At 37.8% G+C, this 23,192-nt stretch overlaps 1 protein-coding gene across 13 annotated transcripts in view; it reads right to left on the minus strand.

The window, feature by feature from the left end:
* Positions 1–1,138: 1,138 nt before the first annotated feature.
* The window catches only part of NAALADL2 (N-acetylated alpha-linked acidic dipeptidase like 2), a 953,294-nt gene continuing 931,240 nt past the window's right edge, over positions 1,139–23,192 (minus strand). For all 13 annotated transcript variants that reach the window (XM_065557737.1, XM_065557735.1, XM_065557733.1 and 10 more), the window contains one exon: positions 1,139–11,367. In XM_065557737.1, coding sequence (XP_065413809.1) covers positions 11,169–11,367 — 199 coding nt within the window. In that variant the 3' untranslated portion in view covers positions 1,139–11,168. The remainder of the gene's footprint in view (positions 11,368–23,192) is intronic.

Here is a 23,192-nt window from a genome sequence, read left to right on the forward strand (position 1 = left end):
TTCTAAACCAAGCATTTCACCTTTTCAATTCAAAATAACTTCTTTGCTTTGAATATCAATTCTATTTTTTTCTTTTAAAAAAGAGGTAAAACCCTTCAAAAATGGAACAAAACATTTCATGTAATCTGAAACCATTTTTCTTCAACATTCAGGGTTTGCTGAAAATTTTGAAAAAAATTGTTTCAGATAGACCCAAAACACCTTTTTTTCAATTTTTTGGTTTGATCATTAAACTAAAAAATCAGATATTCACACAGCTCCAGTTACCAACTGCACACAGAGATGACTGCAGGATCAGGACTTCAGATATTTGTATCAACTTCTTGATGTGCAACTGACTTTTGTGTTCACGACACAATACTATTTAAAGATAACTTTTCACAGGAAATGTGTCATTGGTTCAAGCTTGAACGTGTGGCCAAAACCAAATGCTTATGCATCATATAATTTGAGCTGCTACCTTGAGAAAAAAGTTTGATAATTAGGAGCAAAAGGGCTATTTTGGATATTGTCTCCATTTTATTTGCTGAGTTCCATTGCTCTATTTGTGTAGAGAATATTTTTAAATAGAGTCTATCAGAGGTTCAGTGCCAAAGGTAACCTTGTATTATTCACCAGAGTGTTCCCAGATGGCTTTTTAAGGACATAAGAGGCAATGAAATGTTAATTTATCCTGTCTAGAAGTAGACTAATGCAACCATTCCTTGGTCAACATAAGCCGGATGAGAATTTTAGGAATTCTGGTTAATTATTGTAATGTAGGGATCTATCTTTTCATTACTTACCCTCATCAGTTAGATTTACATCTTAAAAGAGAAAGGAAAATCCTTTAAAATATTGGATTTGAGGATTCTGACGGAATGACCAGAACAGGTAATGATCAAGTGATGCATCCCCTGTTGCCCTTTCCCAGCTTCTGGAAAACAGAGGATAAGGACATTTCAGAGCATGGTTTTGCATCACTGCCCATCCTGACTAATAGCCATTGATGGACCTGTCTTCCATGGACTGATTTAGTTCTTTTTTTGAACCCCATTATAGCCTTGGCCATCATCCTTGGCAGAGCTCTTCTTTGTACCAAACCAGTGAGTTATTTCTCTCCACATTCGGCCCATCATTCAAAAATAACCATATATAATTGTTGTTATTATTTTTAATCTGGAGAAAAGGAAAGCAGTTTGGGAATAAAACAACATAGTATGGAAAAAAACATAAATTTGGAAATACACATTCATTTTACAATGAGAACAATTCATTACACCTCTCGAGTGCTTCATGAGTGTGGAAAAAACTCCGCAGCTTCATCCAAACATTCCATAAATCTTACAGGCAGAGTAGGCAACTCCTATTTTCCTGAGAGAGTAAGCACTTCTTTGTAATTTTAGGACATTTGTAATACAGGCAAACCCAAATTAGCGGGATTTCAGATGCTCTGAAATTTAGATACCATGGTCAAGATTTTCAAACGGAATGTGTGACTACTTGAGTCATGCTGAAAAGAGTTTTCAGAGTAGATGTTCAGCATTTTCTGCAAATTAGGCTCCCTCTAAGTGTTTCAAATCGGGCACCCAAAATCATTAGCTATTTTGGAAATCTTGGCCACCCTGAGTATGAAATCCACATAGAAGACAATTTTATCTGAAATTCCAATTATCAGATGTGTTGGATCTCTGCCCATCAATTCCTGGAACATTTGGATAATTGGGATGTATCTGTCTGTAAATTGTAATTAAAATTTTAAATGGTTTTGAATGTCTATTAATGTCCCAAGTGACATTAGCCATTGCATCCCAGGTTTTTTTTTTTAACATTCTCCCAGGTTCTACCATATTTTAGGGCCCTGGGATCCAAGTTACTGAACCAGCAGTTTGAGAGGCATATGGTACAAATCATTGACAAAGCCAATAAAAAATCAAAGCAAATGAAAAGAATTCCATATAATTCAGTGCAATGTATCTTAGATTCATATCTTCATATTCCAGTTTAATCTCTAAAAAAATATAATTCAGGAAAAATAAAGACTAATTCACAATTACAACCACTTTCACGTCATGTCTGTTACTGCATTCCATTTCAGTGCCTTTCTTTATCAACACTGATATATGATGTAAAAATTATAGCAATGGTATAAAACAGGTAATATGTGCTTCTTAGTCCAAGTATGTAGAATCTACTTACATTAATAGTCAATTTTATCTTTGTTATTATACTATGTTATAAAAGTACAAATTCATACAATATAAACTATTTTCCAGAAAGAAGCTGTTATACCTCCACTCTGTGCCCTTTAATGTATTATAAAAATCAACCTTTCATTGCACATTATCACAGAGTATGAGATTTATTGGTTCCGTGGAATCACTATATCAAGTCTATATTACTGCATGGTCAAAATCCTGGTTACTTAATCTTCTTCTGAATTGACTAGCTATCATTTACTATAGGTGAGCATATTTTGTATGTTAACTCTATTTTACTATTTGAAAAGTTAGACGGAGACAGAATGAGAGAGGCCTACATTCACTGTGTTTCTCATGTTCTGAGTCAAAGTTGTTCATTGATGATGCAATTTAATAGATGCTTTTTATAGCATTTTATAAAATGTGGAAATATTTGCATATTGCATCGGATCACATAAATCCCATAAGAAGTTATGGGACACAGTCTCAGTATGAACTAGTGTTTTGAACATTAGCACTAATGACAGCACTAGGATTAATCCCCACTAGACACGGCAGTGGTACGAGGGCTCAGAGGTATAGAATGCATAGGTATGAGTACAATTATAAAATCCTTTACTGAAGCAAAACAACAGAATTTTCCATAAGAAAAATATCTGCTCATAATTCTTCACTTCATTCTTGTTCTCCCTCGTTGTGCACAAATGGTTAAAATATTTGAGTGTAAAGTGTTCCCTGAATTCTTTCTGCTTTCATTGGATGAGGAATTACATTCATTTTCCATTTCTCTTAGCATACCAAATCATAATATACATGATAAGAGTTTGTTGCCCACGAACTTCCATAGACTGCAGATGGAAAACAAAGAGCTTTTGTCTTTATCTCATCTGATTTAAATGTGAAATATTAAGCATCTCCTTAATTCCCCTCTAGTGAAGTCATCGAATGTAAAAAAATTTAGATGCTGCGGCCGGGAAATGAGGGCAGATAGGGAAAAAAAGGTCCAGGTGAATGTATGAAAAGCCACAAATAGTGCACAATACCAGATTGCCACAAGGCAGAACATTCTAGTAAGTACTGGAAACCATTAGTGCCTTAACGTTCCGCGTGGGGCTGCAAAGCAGCCTCAAAACTGCTCTATCCTACATCAGCTGATCAGGGCTACCAGGTTATGCTAACTGGGAATCACAGGAGCACATTGGGAGCTCTGAACCATCCTGCCAATGTGACATGGATACAAGGGGCCTGGAGAAGAGGGGAGTTCTCTATGCAATCTCTAAACCCCTATGCACACTGGCAGAATTCCCAGCTGGCCAATTAAACCAACTTTCTAAATACCGTAGCTGAGAATTTGGCCCAATGTCTGTCAGCGTGCCAGTCATGCCTGATTTCCTGTCAAATAATACTGCTTTGTGAAGTGTAGCACTGTATAAGCTTTTCATATGGCGTTAGTTGAATTAGATGGATAAAAATTCTAAGAATGCATCACAAACTGAAAATGTAGTACAAACATAAATTGTAGGCAGAAATAAACATAGGAAAGAAAACATCTCCACAATCCCTGGCAGAGGAACCTTATGATTGTCTCTAGTCTCCAGAGCTATCTTTTTTATTTTTTTAATCAATTCTAGGGGGACAACAACAACAAAAATCTTACAATCAACAGTCGGGGAGCTTTTTGCACCAGTAAATAGATTATGTTCCCAGTGCTAATATTTTGAAAGTTGCAATGAGGAGGTGCTCTTAAAGAATCCAGAATAAAAGCTGAACCAACTGCTCAACTAGCAGCTTCCCACAGCTCATTCCAAATGTGGCAGATTGACTAGGTCTTTGGAATCTGATTACACCACCACATTCAGCTCTCTCAGGTTAGTGCCTCAGACCACCAACTTGGATACCTATAGTGACTCCATAATAAAGACACAGTAAAAGCCACCTAAGTGCGTTACGTTAAATACACTAGTGAATCTGTAAAGAACCTCCTTCCCAAGAGACTGTTTCAAAACAATACCACTTTAACTCTGAGGGCTTGTCTTCATTACGGGGGTAAGTCAACCTAAGTTATGCTACTCCAGATACGTAAATAACATAGCCGGAGTCGACGTAGTTTAGGTCGACTTACCCCAGTGTCTTCACTGTGCTGCGTTGATGGGAAACGCTCTCCTGTCAACTTCCCTTGCTCTTCTTGGAAAGGTGGAGTACCGGGGTTGACCGGAGAGTGCTCTGCCATCGATATAGTGGGTCTTCACTAGACCCGCTAAATCAATCCCTGCTGCATCAATTGCAGCAGCATCGATCCATAGTGAAGATCAGCCCTGAGTTCTGCCTATCAAACCATGCACGATAATGACAGATAAAGAGGCCTTAACACCATTCTAAAACAAGATAAGCTTCCCAACCATTGTGTAACATCATTTAAAAATATTAAAGGCAGCAAGCACTTAAAAAAACAACAACAAAGAACAGGCGCTTATTTCATTTTTAAAAGCCTTGTTGGGGAAAAACAACAGAGAAAAGTAGCTTAAACAAAATTCTTTTTTTACCAATAGATAGCTGAATAAGCATGAAACTGTACTTAAACATGAAAAAAAAATTCTGTTCAATACCTGTGTTCTAACTATATTTCTTAAATTAAGCCTTTGTTCTGATTCCAGGCCTGTGTATTTCCAAGAATAAAGGATTTACATTAATACATTCCAACATTTTTAATAAGCATCATGATTGTACCAAATTACAGTATACCACATATACATACACTATATACACTTATACTCTGTCCTGTGCTTTGTGTAGTACTGTCCAAAGAACCTGAAACGTTCCTGCAAACTTTTAAAAAGTTGGTCCTACCTTTATTATCGTAGGGACACAAGGAATTAAGCAGAATATAAATAACTAATACTCCTTACAAAATGTTTTAGAAAACGTTATCATTAAGCCAGCGTCTGTCAAAATTACTAATAAGTATTTACACTTGATTATGTCCACCCACTTTGTGGACTAAACAATGGGAGCCTTCAATATGAGTTATTCCCATATGGAGAATACTTAATGAGACACATTGAAATAACCTATCATGCTGATGATGTGATGACATCTTGTAACCCTGCATGAGCACCAAAATAATTGTTATAGGTGCGGCTGGTAGCACCACCTATTATTGTGTTCACAACGCTTCCTATTAGAAGACCCTGTTTTCAATTGCTTATAACTTTGCCAAATTTTTACCATTGGACTGAAAATTTCCAGGCTGGGTGTTTTCCTCACTCTGAGTATTATTAATTATTGTTAGTATTACTATTATTGGAAATTTTCAGTGAAAATGGTTCAATCGTTTCTGAGAATAAGGCTAGGGAAAAATACATTATTTTGCCTATTTTCACAACATTTTCACAACGTGTAATTGAGAAGATCTAGCACCCTCAGGGAGCTGAAATTTTGCAGAGGAGTGGCCTTTGCATCAGAGACGGGCCTTTTGCCATCCCCATGAAAATTTGTCTGAATTTGGCCAAGTTATAAGCCTTTAAAAAAAAATCGCAGTTTGCACATGCTCAGAAGAGACGGCCAACATTTTAACAGATTAAAAACCTCACCGATTTTCCCTGCAATTGCACACAGCTCTGGGCTGCCCTGGTCATGTTGGGACTGAGACCCTCATCTGAGAGGAGGGACCCTGTGCTCTCAATGCCCTCTCTGCTGGCCCCAGGCAGTGTAGAGGAGGAATCTGCCCAATTTGAATGCAGAGGGAGCATTCCCAAACCTGGGGAGGGGCACAAGAAGTAGATTGGTACCAGGAGCCTGGGGCTAGATACTGGGAATAGACAAGGAGCATGTGGAGAGACTAGGACTGGTGAAGGAAGGAGATGATCTGAAATCCAGTGAGGCAGAGGGAAGGAGGTGGGGAGAAGGGGAGACAGATGTGTATCATTACGATGCAACATGATGGAATTTGCTTTTTCACTTTGCTATTTGAAAGACGTAGGAAATAACACACACAAAAGTACGATGTTAAAAGAACATTAAGGCTGCAAAGTCAATCACTCCAATTTAGGAAATGCCAGATTTAAAGTTTCCTACACAAACTTGTTACCCCTTGTGCACATGCATGACGTCACAGTCTTTAATTACATAATCACACATTGTTTTTCCACAGTACTCCTGCCTTATTCAGTGCACAGAATGAACAAGCTCTGGGGATGAACCAGGGCTGTGTAGTGAAGGAGGCTGCTGTCTGTAGGAACCCTACACTCCATTAGTTTTGGAAGGTGTATAGTGAATAAGACAGGGGATTGTGAGGAGAAAAAGGATGGTCTCATGGTTAAAGCAGTTGGACACTGTCCTGGAGAACTAGATTTTATCCCTGCCTCTGACACAAAGTTCCTTTGTGGTGCTGGGCAAATCATTTCAACCAAACTTTTCACAGGTGGCCACTAATTTTCTGGGTGCCTGACTTGAGACCCCGGGGTCTGTCTTGCAGAAGTGTTGAGCACTTACAGAAGCAACAGAAGTCAATGAAGCCATGCTTTAAACATACAAAGTGATATTTGCTAAGTATGCTGCAAAATCAGACCCCAGACCTCTGAAATTGGACTTTGCTTTCCACTCCTAAACTGGCAGGAACTAGTAATGCAGTGCTAGAAAGAATGTGCCTTCAGAGCAAAGGGAATGCCACTCAGGCAACCACCTATCGAAGTTAAGGTCTGATCCTGGGAACCCTGAAGTCCCAATGAGAGTTAAAGGAACTTAACTTCTTCCACCTCACATAACTGGACCTTGAAAGAGCGACATTAACATATTTTAGAGGTAGTCACTTCCAGTTATCCTTAGCTCAAAGGATGATAGCCCACAATACAAGGCTTTGAGCATGGGCCCATCTCTTAGAATTGTTCCCTTGAAAATGTGTCTAAGCCCAAACTTAGTGCTCTCTCTCTCTCTAAAATGAGTCACAGATTTTAAGACCAGAAGGTACCATATTATGGTCATCTAGTCTGACCTCCTGCATAACACAGGTCATAGAATTTCATCAAACTCTTACAGTTGGAAGGAAAATATGTAGTTTATGATAGTTAACTATCTCCATGTATTTTTCCCTATAAGTTTACACCCTTCTCTAGATTTCCTAGTGCATCCTGCTTTCTCTATATCCGTCTCTTAGACAGTATGTGTGATGACCACCTTCATGCTTATGGGCAGGGATTGAAAAGGTGATCTCCAGAGATAAAAACATGAGTCTTTACAAGCTTGAGCTAATGGGCTTGCAAGTCATATTTCTTTGTCCAATAAATAATGGCTTTGGAATCCCAGACAATTAGGCTAAGATTTTTCACACCAAATTCCCTGTAAAATGAATGATAAATTAATATTATAATAATGGGCATTCTTCAAATGCATGAAATAATAATGATTAAAGTGGGTAAAAAAACATATGGAAGAACTACTCCTAGGGGAAAAAATGTAGTTAACTGAGAGACTGATTTGTTCCCCATGCATTGCTGCAGTGCCCTTCTTACAGCTCCTTAGATTTGAACAAGTCCTAGAAGCTGTGATAATGGGCAGAGGGCAGGTGAAGCAGTCAAGTGTATGGTAAATTCATTCTGGAATTTATCACATGGGTATCATCTCCATCTATGTGGGTGAGGATGGTACCATGTATAGAAATTAGTATATGCACAATAATTGAAAAATAAAGGCACTATACAAGCCATATGTTTATTTGTGTATACTATACAGCAAAAAGGGCTTGTTTTTCTTGGGTGATAAAAGCAATTCACTGCCTACTGTGAAGTTAGTGCTGAAATTCCAGCTTCGATGTCCTTGTTATTTATCTGATTTGATTATATTTTAGTTCTTTATGGACTCACTAAAATATGCACTCATAAAATCATGTTAGCCTTTTATTATCAACTGCTTTACCACACAACTATTGCAAGCCTTAGGATTTCTGGTCCTGGTGAGTAGGTTCTCTAGCAATCAATGTATTTATTATGCTGGGTTTGGCAATCGATGCTCATGAAAAGGTAACAGATTTTTTTTAGTATCCTTCAAGGAGTTTGCAAACATACTGCATTTTTAAAAAGGGCATTGCCTTTATTTCAACACAATACCAGAAGGAATTTAGTTTGAGTAAACTATTACAAACACCTTTTCTTACCTGATGTGGAACAAGTGGCTGAGAGAAAGATTCTATATTAGAAATTCACTAAATATTTATGGCTTTATCTTGCTATCAATTCCCTGAATCTACCAGACTACATGTAAAAAACATTGGCAGGAGATGGCCCGCAGTACCTTTTCAAAGGTAAACTGGTGCAAAAATTACCTGTGAGCACTTACACCTCTAAAATCAGACAAGTTAGTGTCTAGTAACCCATCAAGCCTATGCCCCTGCAGGTGCAGGGGATCAGCCCTAGGTAGACACATACTATAACGGTGTTATTTGCAGTAGAATACTTCAAGGTCTGTGACTTTAAAACTGGTTATGGTCTAACATCACTGGAGAAAGGTGGAAAGGAAAGTTAGTCAGTTGTAACAAACGACACAGTCTTCTCAAAAAAATCTCAATGTATACAATATTGGAAATGACACAGATTAGATTAATGGGAGATTGGGAGATTTTACATTTTAGACCCAGAAGAGGCTACTAGTCCCTTCTGGAAGAAGGAGGTGTTGGTCTATATTTTAGGCCCCTTTATTGGAGCCTGATTCTGTACCACTGAAGTCAATAAGTGCTTTACCATTGACTTCAATGGGAGCAGGATCAGGCTTGTGGGGATCAGTAACCCAAGGAAGAACTCGCGCTAACCTCACAGCTGGGAGATTGCTCCTCCTCAGGAAATACAATACAAATCTAGTGCATACAATAAATTGTTAAATATTGTTGGAAAATACAGAACACACAGTTCATATGAAGCATTTCCAACTGGTTAGAAACCACGGTGATGGGTGCTATTGGAAACCCGATGATAGAGAAGATGTGCTATGGCAGAAGAAAATGGTGCCATGCCATCTCTTTAGAGTCGGTGTGGCAAGTCAAATTGCTCACCTGCCCTCCAGCGGACAGATCCCTCCATATTAGAAGCACCTAGTATTAGCTGAAAGGTAGAGAGTAAACCCTTTCCTGCGTTGTTAATGTATGAGGAAATGTGACAAAAGCAAAGTTGCATGCACTCTATATTAAATCATTGCAGCTATAGAAGTATTTTTTGAAGAACAATATGTGGGGAAATAAAGACTCGGAGTTGTGATAAAACTCCCTGTTTTCACTTTGGGAACATGCACTTGTTAAACAGTACTGACAAAAAGTTGCACCCTTTGGACAAATTTGCAATTTTCCCCAGGTGAAATTTTTCTACATTCAAACAGAAATGTGGTTGTTTTCATTATAAACTGAAATGCCTCCTTTTTATTTTCACGGACAAATTTGAGGCAACAATAAACTATTTAGGATCCCAGACAGCAACTACTTTTTAGGTCTGGAAGTCCCAGTGACGTCTGATCATTTTTTCTTGCAGCTCTAATTCCACACTCATCATTCTTAAAACTGTGTTTCTCTATAGGCTCTAAATTTTATTGTATGGCGTTATAATAATCTATGGATTTAAAGCCCTAAGTCCCAGTAAACTTTGGCCCCATCAGTCGCCTGTTTTGCAAAATTAAATGACTAGCATTCCAGTTGTCCTGTGTGCACTCACATTCACCCCAGCAGCGCAGGGAGGTACAACTGTACTTGCTCCACCCATCAATAACTCCATGCTATGCAGTGGTAGAGGTATTACTGTTTCCCTCAGACCGATTCCATTAGGGGAATACTGCTTTATGTTTCAGACAAGAGACCTGCTTAATCTATTTGGGTTGTGCTAGGTTCTCTGGTGGGGTGGGAACTGTAGGTGGCTTGCACTACTATGATTGCACTGCTGTGAGTCCACAGCCTGGGTCCTGCCAATGAAACAATCAAGCCCTATATCTTAAGAAATTCCCTAGTATTTTTAGGTTTTGATTCTCATTTACATTAGGGTCCCCTTATACCATTCTGGGAGTGAAGGGAGCCCGTATAGTGGATGCCAGTATAAAGGTTGACAGTTTTGTTAGCCAGGGTAGTACTACTAGTTCCATAAGATTAGGCACTTCATTTCATAAATATAAACATTCAAAATGTTTTTGGTCAACTCCGTCGACTAATTCAAATCTTTCTGAATCCTCTGAATTGTTAAAAACAAAAACCCCAAACGCTTTTCACTGAAATTAAAATTCTCCTTTTCTGGTGCAGAAACAGGATAATCAAAGGTTCTTAACTCTCCCAGAACCTAAGCAACATTCATACTATATGCATCACCCACAGGAGTAAGGATGGTCTCAGAATGTTGGACTCTACCTGCAAGATATCGAGTGCCTCCTCCTTAGTCCTGCATGCCCTGAACACCAATAGAATAAACCCACATCCTTCAACTTCCTCTCCCCAGACATAAAGGGGAAAGAACAAAGATGAGTTTGTTGTGGAGGTGTAGCAAATCCGGGTATTGGAGGACTTAAGGGTGAACCAATGAATTTTAGGGTACTGCAGTCATGATTTGTTGAGGTGCTGAGCATTCACAGCCCCGAGATACTTACAACCGTGGGTGTTCCTCACCTCAGAAAAGCAGGCCCTTAGCATTTTGCAGCAAGTGTTCAGCACTTTGCAAGATTGAGCCCTTAGTCATAAAAATATATTTTACATATAAAAATACAGCAGATTTCCTTCTAAAAATCAAATCTTGAGTGTTATTCCCCTCTGAATATGTTTTTATACATTCTCAAAGAGACATCTGGGATTTACCGTGAACAGTGCAAAAGACTGTTTTATAGTTATTAGAACACACACTGTAGTACCTTTAAACACCGATTGAAAAAAAAAAAAACAGTTGAAAAAACTTTCAATCTCAAAGAAATTCTGGTCCGACTCGAACTTTTGCTTAGTGAATTGTAAACAAACTTCTTAGAATGCTGAGAGTTTTGTCATTTCTTTCCAGCAAAGGCAGTCTCAAACACATCAAGTCCTGCTTTGAAGTAAACCTGAGCTGAATTGATGCTGTTCAGCACCTTTGACAAGGCTGCTTGAAGGGTCTCATTTGACTGATGTAGCTTGCAGTGCTCCAGTGCCTCTAGTAGTACTGAAAATTGGCTCATCTTTTCATCCAGCCTGTAAAGAATGTTTCTAAAAGAGAACAATGGAAAATGGTAAACGCTTTACTCAAACAGATGAAAACAATTACTTCATCACAAATCATCAAGGATCCCTCCAAGTACCAGCTACGCTTTACAAATGATACATATTATCTATAGCAAACCTAGCCTGCAGCACACTGAAAAGACGTGTACATATTTATTCTGGTTTTCAAAAGTGCACCTGTCCATCGCTCTAGGTGCATGTACACGAAAAACATTTACAAAGCCTATGCAAGAACACCCAGACTCTTCCTTGCCCACTCAGTCATTCAGAGATTCAACTGAACTCACACACTTAGGCCCATAATACCTTTCTTGAAGTATCTCATGTTCTCAGCGGGATTGCTTTTATTCCCCCTTTTAAAAGATTTTAGTTATTACTGGGGAACCTATATATGAAAGAAATATTTTCTTTCCTCTCTGCTCCTGTTGCCTATTTCCCACTTTAATGTCATAGTAGGGAGAAATCCTGGTCACACTGAAGACGATGCAAAACTCTCACTAACTTCAGCAGGAACATTATTTCACCCATAGTCCTCTGTGACATCATCACCAGTGCAACCATCATTAATATTGCAGACTAAAGTCAGAGAATACACTAAAGCAGGGGTCAGCAACCTTCGGCACACGGGAAGCGGGAACCTTTGCGGGAAGCAGCATGGGTCGAGGGATGTGCTGCCTGCTGCTTCCCGCAGCCCCCTCTGGCCTGGAATGGCCGAACCTGCGGACGCTCCAGGTAAACAAACCGTCACAGCTTGTCAGTGGATTTCCCTGATGGGCCACGTGCCAAAGGTTGCCGATTCCTGCACTAAAAGAATAGCAAAACTCTTACAAAACAAAGACTTGTGTTTTCAGGCAACATCCTTAGGAATGAACAAAAAATAACCAAAGAGAAATACAGACAACATAAGAGATGAGCAGAATTATTTATATAGGACCCAATCCTGAAGTTGCTATTGCAGGAGGAAAACCTACCACCAGATTCTTTGGGAACTTTGTCTGTGTAAGGTGTTGCAGGATTGAAATTAAAGCTATTCAATGGTTTTCATGAGACTTCTGTAGGTCTTTAAAAGCAGTAATCTAAATGCAGTAGTAAATGCGGTAATCATTATACCAATTAGATAATCATGTAAATATCATAAAACTCTACCCTAGGGGCGCCTTTGATTGCAAACCGAAGTGTGTGAAGTTTCAGTTAAAAAGGCCATAAGTGATTCTTGTGCAGGACTTTATCCAGAAAAACACAGGGAGGAAGAAATTCCATAGCACGAACACAAAAACAGTAACAAAGAAAGCAGGACAGCCGAGACACTACATTAGTAACTTAATTACAAGACAGGCCCAGTGGCAACTCCAAATTAGTAATAAAACTGCCAGGGATATTCATCTGGAAGATAGAAGACTACAAAAGAGTATCTGTTGCAGATTACTATCAGAGTCTTCTAATTACCAGTCTACAAGAGGGAGTGGTAATGAAGTGGCAGGATAAATGGCAACTCAGAACAGCCACTTATGCTCAGTAGTGTTTTGTGTATAGCAGCGTGTAACAAAATGCTATGAATAAAGAGCGACATTTTCCAAGTATATGAAACAGCTCAGATCTTTAAAAATGGATTTCTTACTAGCCTTACCTATTTCTAATCCATGCACCTAGCATATTTTGAGTGCTACACCAAAAAAATAATCATTATCAACATGTGTGTGTTTGGGGGGAGGGGGTGAACTGCACGAGTAAAACAGGGCAGTGCCCACTTCAAAGATCTGTTTAACATGATTCTGTTACATGTGAACATGATGTACCATAAATTCAACGGTGACTGGATTATGCTACTGTGTAGTATATTAACTACTGTGTAGTATAATGAGTGAAATCGGTGCATGCTGATAGCCAGAGAGGTTTTTTTTAAGGTGAGTTGAGGGAGCACTGCCAGCCTTGCACTGGGTCCCAGAGCAGTCATGCCCTCAGGGAAATTATGGGTGAATGAGTTATGTGGCATACCATACTGCTCCTTGAGGGCTAGATCCTACTTGCTCTGAACTCCAGGCTTCCACATTGACTTCAAAGGGAGTAGGATCAAGTTCTTTCAGAGGATATGTGCATGCCCCCCTTATGTAGTGTTCACGACATACTACAACATACATGCTGGGGAGACTGGATGCCTGGTCGTACTCTCAAACCATCAAGCCACACAACCTTGTGGGCAGTGGCCAGCACAGAAGCTAGTCACCTTCCTTCTTGACAGGTATGTTGCAGTCCTGTCTGGCACCCGGGGGAGGTGGGAAGAAGCAGCTCATTGGATGCTCTCTCCCCACTAACGCATCCTTTACATGGAAATAACATACACAAAAGTACGATGTTAAAGGCTTTTTTTTTTAAAGGCTAAATTATTCCAAGCAATGAAACATAACCATGGGATTAAGGGATAAATTTTAAACTGTTGAAGACAATGGGAGTTCTCATTGACTTTGGTAGAGCCAGAAGTTCATCCTAAATACCTAAATGCTTTGGCACTGTAGTCTGGATTTAGGTACCTAGATAAAGCTATAGGGCCAGATCTTCAACTTGTGTAAATCTTTATATGTCAGCTGAAATCAATGGAGCTATGACAATTCACATCAGCCACAGATCTTGCCCATAGAGAAGAGATGGCAACCTAAAGATGGCAAGATTTTGAGGTCAATTAGAAAGTGCATTTTAGAGGTGTATAGGGACCTCTCTCTACCACATCCACCTTGAGTATTAAAATTTACTGTAAACAAGCCACATGTATAAAACAAATTGTTTATCTTTATGAACATCTACTGGGATCTTAACATATTTTCACTCTGCTGCAGTGATTCCAATGGCAGGTTGGTTACAGGCTACTATTTAAGTAGGGCTGTTGATTAATCGCAGTTAACTCACGCAATTAATTAAAAAAAATGAACTGTGATTAAAAAAATTAATTGTGATTAATCACACTATTAAATAATATAATACCAATTGAAATTCATTAAATATTTAAGATGTTTTTCTACATTTTCAAATATATGGATTTCTATTACAACACAGAATACAAAGTGTACAGTGCTCACTTTATATTATTATTTTTGATTACAAATATTTTCACTATAAAAATTATAAACAAAAGAAACAGTATTTTTCAATTCACCTCATACAAGTACTGTAGTGCAACCTCTTTATCGTGAAAGTGTAACTTACAAATGTAGCTTTTTTGTTACATAACTGCATTCATAAACAAAACAATGCAAAACTTTAGAGCCTACAAGTCCACTCAGTCCTACTTCTTATTCAGCCAATTGCTAAGACAAATAAGTTTGTTTACATTTATGGGAGATACTGCTGCCTGCTTCTTATTTACAATGTCACCTGAAAGTGAGAATAGGCGTTCGCATGGCACTTTTGTAGCAGCGTTGCAAAGTATTTACGTGCCAGATATACTAAACATTCATATGCCCCGTCATGCTTCCATGCTGATGATGCTCGTTAAAAAAAATAATGCATTAATTAAATTTGTGATTGAACTCCTTGGGGGAGACTTGTATGTCTTCTGTTCTACCCACATTCTGCCATATGTTTCATAGAATCATAGAATATCAGGGTTGGAAGGAACCTCATGAGATCATCTAGTCCAACCCCCTGCTCAAAGCAGGACTAATCCTCAGACAGATATTTGCCACGATCCCTAAATGGCCTCCTCAAGGATTGAACTCACAACCTTGGGTTTAGCAGGGCAATGCTCAAACCACTGAGCTATTGCTCCCCCATGTTATAATACTCTCTGATGATGACCCAGCACATGTTCATTTTAAGAACACTTTCACAGCAGATTTGACAAAATGCAAAGAAGGTACCAATGTGAGATTTCTAAGTATAGATACAGCACTCCACCCAAGATTTAAGAATCTGAAGTACCTCCAAAATCTGAGAGGGATGAGGCGTGGAGCATGCTTTCAGATGTCTTAAAGGAGCAACACTCGGATGCGGAAACTACAGAACCCCAACCACCAAAAAAGAAACTCAACCTTCTGCTGGTGGCATCTGACTCAGAGAATGAAAATGAACATGTGTTGGTCTGCTCTGCTTTGGATTGTTATTGAGCAGAATCCGTCATCAGCCTGGACGCATGTCCTTTGGAATGGTTGTTGAAGCATGAAGGGACATATGAATCTTTAGCGCATCTGGCACGTAAATATCTTGTGACACAAGCTACAACAATGCCATGCGAATGCCTGTTCTCACTTTAGGTGACACTGTAAACAAGATGTGTGCAGCATTATCTCCTGCAAATTGTAACCAAACTTGTTTGTCTGAGCAATTGGCAGAAGTAGGACTGAGTGGACTTGTAGGTTCTAACATTTTACACTGTTTTATTTTTTAATAAAGTTATTTTTTGTACCTAATTCTAAATTTGTAAGTCCAACTTTCATGATAAAGAGATTGCACTACAGTATGTGTATTAGGTGAATTGAAATATACTCTTTCTTTTGTTTTTTACAGTGCAAATATTTGTAATCAAAAAGAAATATAAAGTGAGCACAATACACTTTGTATTCTGTGTTGTAATTGAAATCAATATATTTGAAAATGTAGAAAACATCAAAAAATATTTAAATAAATGGTATTCTATTATTGTTTAACCGTGCGATTAATCACAATTAATTTTTTAATCGCTTTACAGCCCTATATTTAAGACAAATACTCTTAACTGACCAGAGTACAAATCAACATATAATGAGGCATATTTAGTTGTCTGGTGAATGTAAGAGACAGGAGAGCTTTCATCATCATGTAAAAGAAGATCTTAACTTCTGCAATAATAATATAATTTAGGAACAGTTGATCTATTGCACAGTATGGTGGAAGCTTTTTGTGATGTATGACAATACTTTAAAAGCATAAGAAGCAACATTAGAAGTATCTTTTAAAAAAAATTCTTCTATGGATTCTCACCAGGATCTTATTTTTCCAATTACTTATCTCTGCATTGCAAACCATACCACTTTTTTTTGCTGCATATAACGAATTCTCTCTTTATGAATCCTTACAAAGAGTCAGTGAATAGTATTTCATTTTTGTATCTCCAAGTTTCATCAAATGAAAAAATGGCTATAATGTTACTCAGTTTTTGTATTTTCATGTATTTTCCAGTCAGTAAAAAGTGTTTTAATTAAAAATTACAACTGCTTTGAAAAATACCTCGCCATTTCACTTGCATGCATTAATATTGATATACAATTGCTATACATAGACCCATACCCAAGACACCTACATTTACTCTATGTAATTCAATCACTAAAACATTCTGTAACTGAAATCGTTTTTGTAGCCTACACTTTTAAAACAACATTAATTCCACCCTCTTGCCTAATCGTTTAAATATCTTCCTTCATCTTTAATTATTTTGATCTTAAAAATATAATTCATATAGTCAGCCTGACCCACACAAAACACAGTGAGACTACTAAAAGGAAAGTGTAATACATTATTGATGACACTAATGAAATTACAACACACATCACTCATCTTAATGGGTCTGTTTCAATGACACATCACAGTGACCTGAAAAGTACAGCACCAAACTAGGACACCTAATTAATAACTCCAGACAGTACTACTGAAAGAGATAAAGCATCTTCATATAACTGACAAATCAGTCTTCATAAACTAAGGCAAAGGGGCATATAAAATGAATTTTAAAAGAAAGGAATCTATAGTCCTTACAATGAGTCATTTCCATGTCTGCAAGCATGCCTGTCGCTGATGGAAGTAATAACTTTGTATTCTAATGTTGCTTTTCATTATCACAACTGGGCATGGAATGCCACTCCTTACACAACTGAAATTAACAGGCATTATACCTCATGCCAAGAAATTTCTCAGTGATAAATCACACTTGATAATAAGTCATGTCTTTCAAAACAGACTAAGCTGTGTATATTATACCATAATATAGGGACCAATATATACCCCCAAACTATTTTAGAAGTTATACTGAAGCAATGGGACTGTTAAAAGTAGATTACTGTATTTACCTTGTCACTGAAAGAAATTATTTTATTTGGGAGACAAACATTTACATAAGTAACATACAAACACATGAGGTGAATATTGTTCCGTTCACATACATCTTCTATCCTAAGGGTTCAGGTTTGGATTTTGCTGACCAAAAGTAATTACTAAATCATTGGAATGTGACAGAAAGCAAAAGGTCCCACATGAGTTGAGTTCGCATTGTCTCAATGGGATCACACTAAAATCACTTATGGGAAAGTGCAATGAGTATCTCTGTTCTACTTATAATCAAATGTGCTGTGACTAGAGCGGTTTCAATACTCTCACAAATTCATTTTATGTATCTCTGAATGATTTGTACTTATGCTCTGGAAAAATAAAAACCAACAAGTGATTTCTGACATTCTTTTTTATTTCCCCTCTCATCATCATGAAAATTTTCAGTTCTGAATACACCTAAAGGCAGGGAGCTTGTCCACTTTCATGTTTGCAAAACACCTAATGCATTGCTGTGTTACGTAAACAAATAAATTATTATAATAAATATTCACATGCTGAGATTTTTAGATTCATGGGGTCTGGATTTATTACAGGATCTAGAGCACTATATATTCACTAGCACTAGATTTGCATGAGATTTTAAAAATGTGTTATACTAGCTTGTACCTATGAAAACTTTATAAGGTTGGTGGAGATGAAGGTTCCCCCTCTTCCTTTTCTACACACCCACTTATCTTTCCTACCTCAGTCCTTTGCCTCTTCTTTCTTCTTTTCTTCCTTTCACCCTACAAATAGTTTATTCTGAAGTGGTATGACTATGGTATTGTCGAATGGTATGATGATGACAAAAGAGAAGCATATTGCAAAATTCTGCTCCAGGGTGTATAATTTTTGTTGATCAGTAAAAATAGCATTAGCTTTCTCATCATCATCATCATCAAGATGGATGAGTAAGTTTTTATTCCTGGGCTGGTAAACTGTCATGAAATATTTGCAAGGCTGATTAAAGGTAAGAGGCCCTTCCCCCTTTTTTACTTCCTCCCTGTCTTCTTGTCCTATTCGCCAATTCATTTGCATACTGCATTCTTAGTGGATGAAATGTGTCCATTTACAAACTAATCACATACTCTATACTCCATACTCTCTGGAAAGCCACACTGTATTCAAGTTTAACTAATGAGCACTTCTATGCATAAATAATAATACCTTTCTCTTACATAGTGCTTTCCCTAAACAGATCTCAACATGCTTTACAAAGGAGGTAAGCATCATTATCCCCATTATAAAAAGTTGTAGGGTCAGATTTCACTCACAAAATTCTACTAAGTGGATTGCAAGAATGTAAATGAGGGCAGAATTTACTTGCAAGGCCAAATTCTCCATGTATGTACACCAGTGTAATTAGGCCAAACGACACTGATGTCAGTGGTGATTCATTGGTGTAAACCTAGTCAAAGAGAAAGCAGGATAAGATCCATTGTGGTTCGCTCAAGATAAAAAGTCAAATCTTGACTACTCAGCAGAGTTGAGGATTTGGACCTTCAGGTTAGAGCTCAGCAAATAACTGATTTTTTCAGTTTGGTGGCCAAACCAGAATATCCAGAAAAAAAATCATTCATTTTGAACAGAAACTGAACTTTTCTGGTTATTCTCACTGAAACAAACACTCGCCTACCCAATTTGAACTGACATTTCATTGAAAACCCTTTTGAAATTAAATGTCAAAATGATTCATTTAGGCAATGTCAAAATGAACCAGTTCAGTTTTTTTGAGGGAAAAAAAAAACTGTTTCATTTTTTTGGGGGGAAAGGGGGATGAATTATTTGCTTAATTCAATTCAATTAGAGAATATTTTCAGTCATCCTAAAACTTCATTTTTGGGTGAATTTTATTATTTGACCAAAAAAGTTTGGCCAGCTTTACTTATATTTATCAAAGAAAAGGAAGCTGGACATATGATTCTTTCTTTAATTGTTAATGACAAAATACCAGCATTCACATGTTTTAGAGTATATAACAAATCATTCTAGCCTTGTGCATAGACAAAGCTAGCACAATTACCATCATAAAACTAACAGAATGTAAGTCTTGATTTTCTGTTAATAAGACACTGATCTGTAATTCCTTAGAAAAGATTTCAAACAGAAGAGTGTATCCATAACAACATGCAGCCACACAGTTTAACTTTCAGCACATAAAATAGTAATTGCTTTTTTCTTTGACATTTTTATATTTTCATGGTTTATAACAGCAAAAATGGCCTCTAGCATTTCCTGACAGTTAATCACTGATTCAGTTATGGGCCCAGTAAGATGTACCTCTTCAAGCCAGGCTGGCATCAACTAGCAGGAAATGTTCTCCCTGATGGACATTCAATGAATTGTATTAGCATCTGTATCCCCAATTCTGCACCTTGTACTACACAGGACTTCACTGGAGCTCTATGTAGGGATAGGGGTCCACCGACATGGAACAAAACGATGTATTGGGATCTAAGATTGTACTGTTTTTCCATAAATATTGAAATGCCAACAACTTTTCTGAGAGCTGCAACATTTTTAAGCTTTCATAAGGGGAGTAACATTAAATCTCAATTTTTTAAATTTAATTACAGATAAATAATCCTCACAGCAATCCCTGAATATCAGGTGAGACACAGATTGGTGCACACCTGGTATAGAAAAAACACCTACATTTTTATACAATACTCCAATGTGTTCTTTAGAATTCAGTTCTGCTCTTATCAAAGTAACTCCTGTATCCCCTGATTTTGATCTCACTCCCATAGTTTTTCCACTGAACTCAATAGGGTTGTTCCTGATTTACTGTGGGGTAAAGGAAATCAGAATGAGGCCCACTGACTTCAGGAGTGCAGATTCAGGTCCTGGTTCAGTACAGCAGAATCAGAGCATAAAGGAAAGTATCAGGAAGGCAAATGGTCTTCAGGAGTCACAAATGGATGCTTTTCACTGTTAAAGAACAGTCCTATGTAATGTATAAGGCATGATTCCTTGTAGGGTTTTATAGAAATTAATTAAATAGGTTTCTCTAGAAATGAGTGTAAAAACCCATACAAAGTATCACATCTTTTCTAAAGAATTTTAAAGCCAGCTTCTGGAACTGAATAGAAAGTGATATACCTCCTACAGAAATGTATAGGTTGCTTAAAAAATTCTATAGGATTTTTCCATAGGTGCTTGGACAGTGGATTTGTACCTTTGAGAGTGATTAAGGCATATTGTTTAAAAATTAAAACTAACAACTGTATCTTAAAATATGCTATTTGCTGGAAACATGTGGGTCAATGGTGTAAAATATGCTTTCTGTTATTTGTTGAATGATATTTAAAATACAGCTCTAATTACCTCCACCAGTAGCAATAAATCTGAGTACGTTCCTCGCTGGTAGATTTATGTTATGCTATTACTTTGCACATGAGAGCAGCATATGTTAATGTTGAACAATATGAAGACTTTTTTTTGTTACAAGGATGTCTCAGCCTGGGATATTGATTCAAAATTGTTGTGCTACCAGTTGAAGAAACTGAGTGTGGGTGAGCTCTGAATGTTTTCCGAATGGTGCCCACCTTATGTTCAGCAGCTGCTGCAGAATTTAGGAAAACAGGTAAGACAAATGGTGATTCCCAGTGGGGAAAAAATTCTAACTCAAAAAGTAGGAGGCAGCATCCAGTAGTTAAAAGTAGTACACCCCGGGAGTCAGGTGTCCTGGGTTCTATTTCCAACTCTTCCACTGAACACTTCTACCTTTTCTGCATTAGTAGTGAGAATTCTACCATTTTCAACTTGTAATGGACCAATACTATTAAGATTCTTTTTGTTTCCAATATACTTATTTCTTATTGTCCTTAACTTTGCTGGCCATAGATTTCTCCTTGAGTCCTTTTGCTTCCCTTATCAAGCTTCTAAAATTTCTAGCTTCTGATTTATATTCATTACTATCAACTTCCCTTTTCTTCCATTTGTTTTATACTAATTTTTATAGCTGCCTTCATCTCCTCTTTAAACCAGGTCAGTTGTTAACAATATGAGCTTCTTCCTCAACTGTGGGATTGTGTCTTTTTGGACATCCAGTAAAGTTTTCCTAAATAACTCCCAATTATCATTCACATGTTTCTAATGAAATTCTTCCAGCAAATCTGGCTCTTAATTGTTTTTAGTTTTGTGCAACTGGCCCTTTTAAAGCAGCAATTATATATATCACTGGTCTAGACTTTAATCTGTTTTCACATTTAAATGTAATCAAGTCATGATCATGGTAACCTAAGTTACCATTAATTTTTAGTTCTATAATCAGTTCCTCATTGCTCTTCATCTATCAAGACATAGTTTAATATAGGAGTCCCCCATGTTGGGATGCAACACTTTTCGAGTTAGGAAATTGTCATCTATAATACTTAATAATTCCAAGCATGTTTTAGTATTGGCAGCATGAGAACTCAAGCATGTGTCACTCAGATTGAATTTTCCCATGATTACACAGCTGTTTTCCTTCACATTATAGATAGGTGCATAAAGAATTGGTCATCTTGTTCCCTAGTGCGATTTGGTGGTCTGTAGCAGACAGCAACTAATAGCCCATCTTGTGCGTTATCTGTTAGGACATTGAACCATAAGCATTCACAATCATTTTCTTATGAGTTATCAGTGACCAGAAACAGGTAATGCCATTTTTAGCATAGAGTGCTAATCCTCTTCCCATTTTGCCCACTTGATCCTTCGTAAATAGGTTATAACCATTGGTTTTAACTTTCCAATAATGAGAAACACCCCACCAGGTTTAAGTAATGCCAGCTAGATGAAATTTATGCTCATAAATGAGCAATTCCAATGTATAGTTTGTTACCCAGGCTCCTAGCATTGGTGTATAGGCAATTAAAGAATTTCTTCTCTTTGTGTCCTTTGGTTCCTTGATTAATTTTGTTCTCAACAGCTCAATTTTATGCTAATGGTGTACTCATATCTTCCCTCTTTTTACCTCCCCTTTTGTTATTAGTGTATCACCCTCCTGCCTACTCTAGCCAGCCTGCCCCCAAGACAATTAGTCCCCCTTCTACAAAGATGGAAGCCATCCAACCTACACAGCCATCTCTCCCCATAGAAGGTGGACCAGTGTTTCACAAAACCAAAACCTTCCACCCTACATCACTTACCTAGCCAGTGCTGCACGTCCAGAATCTTCTGCCTTCTGTCTTCCTTTACTTGTGGGACAGGAAGGATCTCAGAGGAGATCGCTTGGACATACTTCTTCCTCAGCACGCTTCAGAGTTCCCTGAAGTAATCTACTATCTGGGAGATATCTGACAATGCAGTGTCATTAGTGCTAATATGAATCATCACCAACGGAGTCTTTCCTGTTGATTTCAAAAGCCTATTCAATCAGAGTGACGTCTCAGGTCTTGGCTCCAGGAAGGCAGCACATTGCCCGGTTGTCCATCTATCCCTTGCAGAATCTTGTTTTGATTCTACTGAGTACTAAATCCCCAAAAAGGATCATCTATCTTCCTTGGACATTTGGAGAATCGTTTGTGGAGAAGCGTGATTTTCTTACAGGTCTGCCATTCACAGATGTGTCCCCTATATATCTCCATTCCCTTGGACCAGCTGAGACTTGGTAAGTATCTTCCACAGTTTCCACATAGAGGACCTGGTATTGACTGGAAACTTCTAGCTGTGTGGAATTCCCCCTGGTCCTCTTCTCTCTGGTGGCCAAAGCTTGCCCCTCATCTATCTCCAGCCTGGCAGAATGCCACCATAACCTCTTGCCTTTAGCGGTTACG

Source organism: Chrysemys picta, chromosome 9 (genome assembly GCF_011386835.1).
Source record: "Chrysemys picta bellii isolate R12L10 chromosome 9, ASM1138683v2, whole genome shotgun sequence".
NCBI lineage: Eukaryota > Metazoa > Chordata > Testudines > Emydidae > Chrysemys > Chrysemys picta.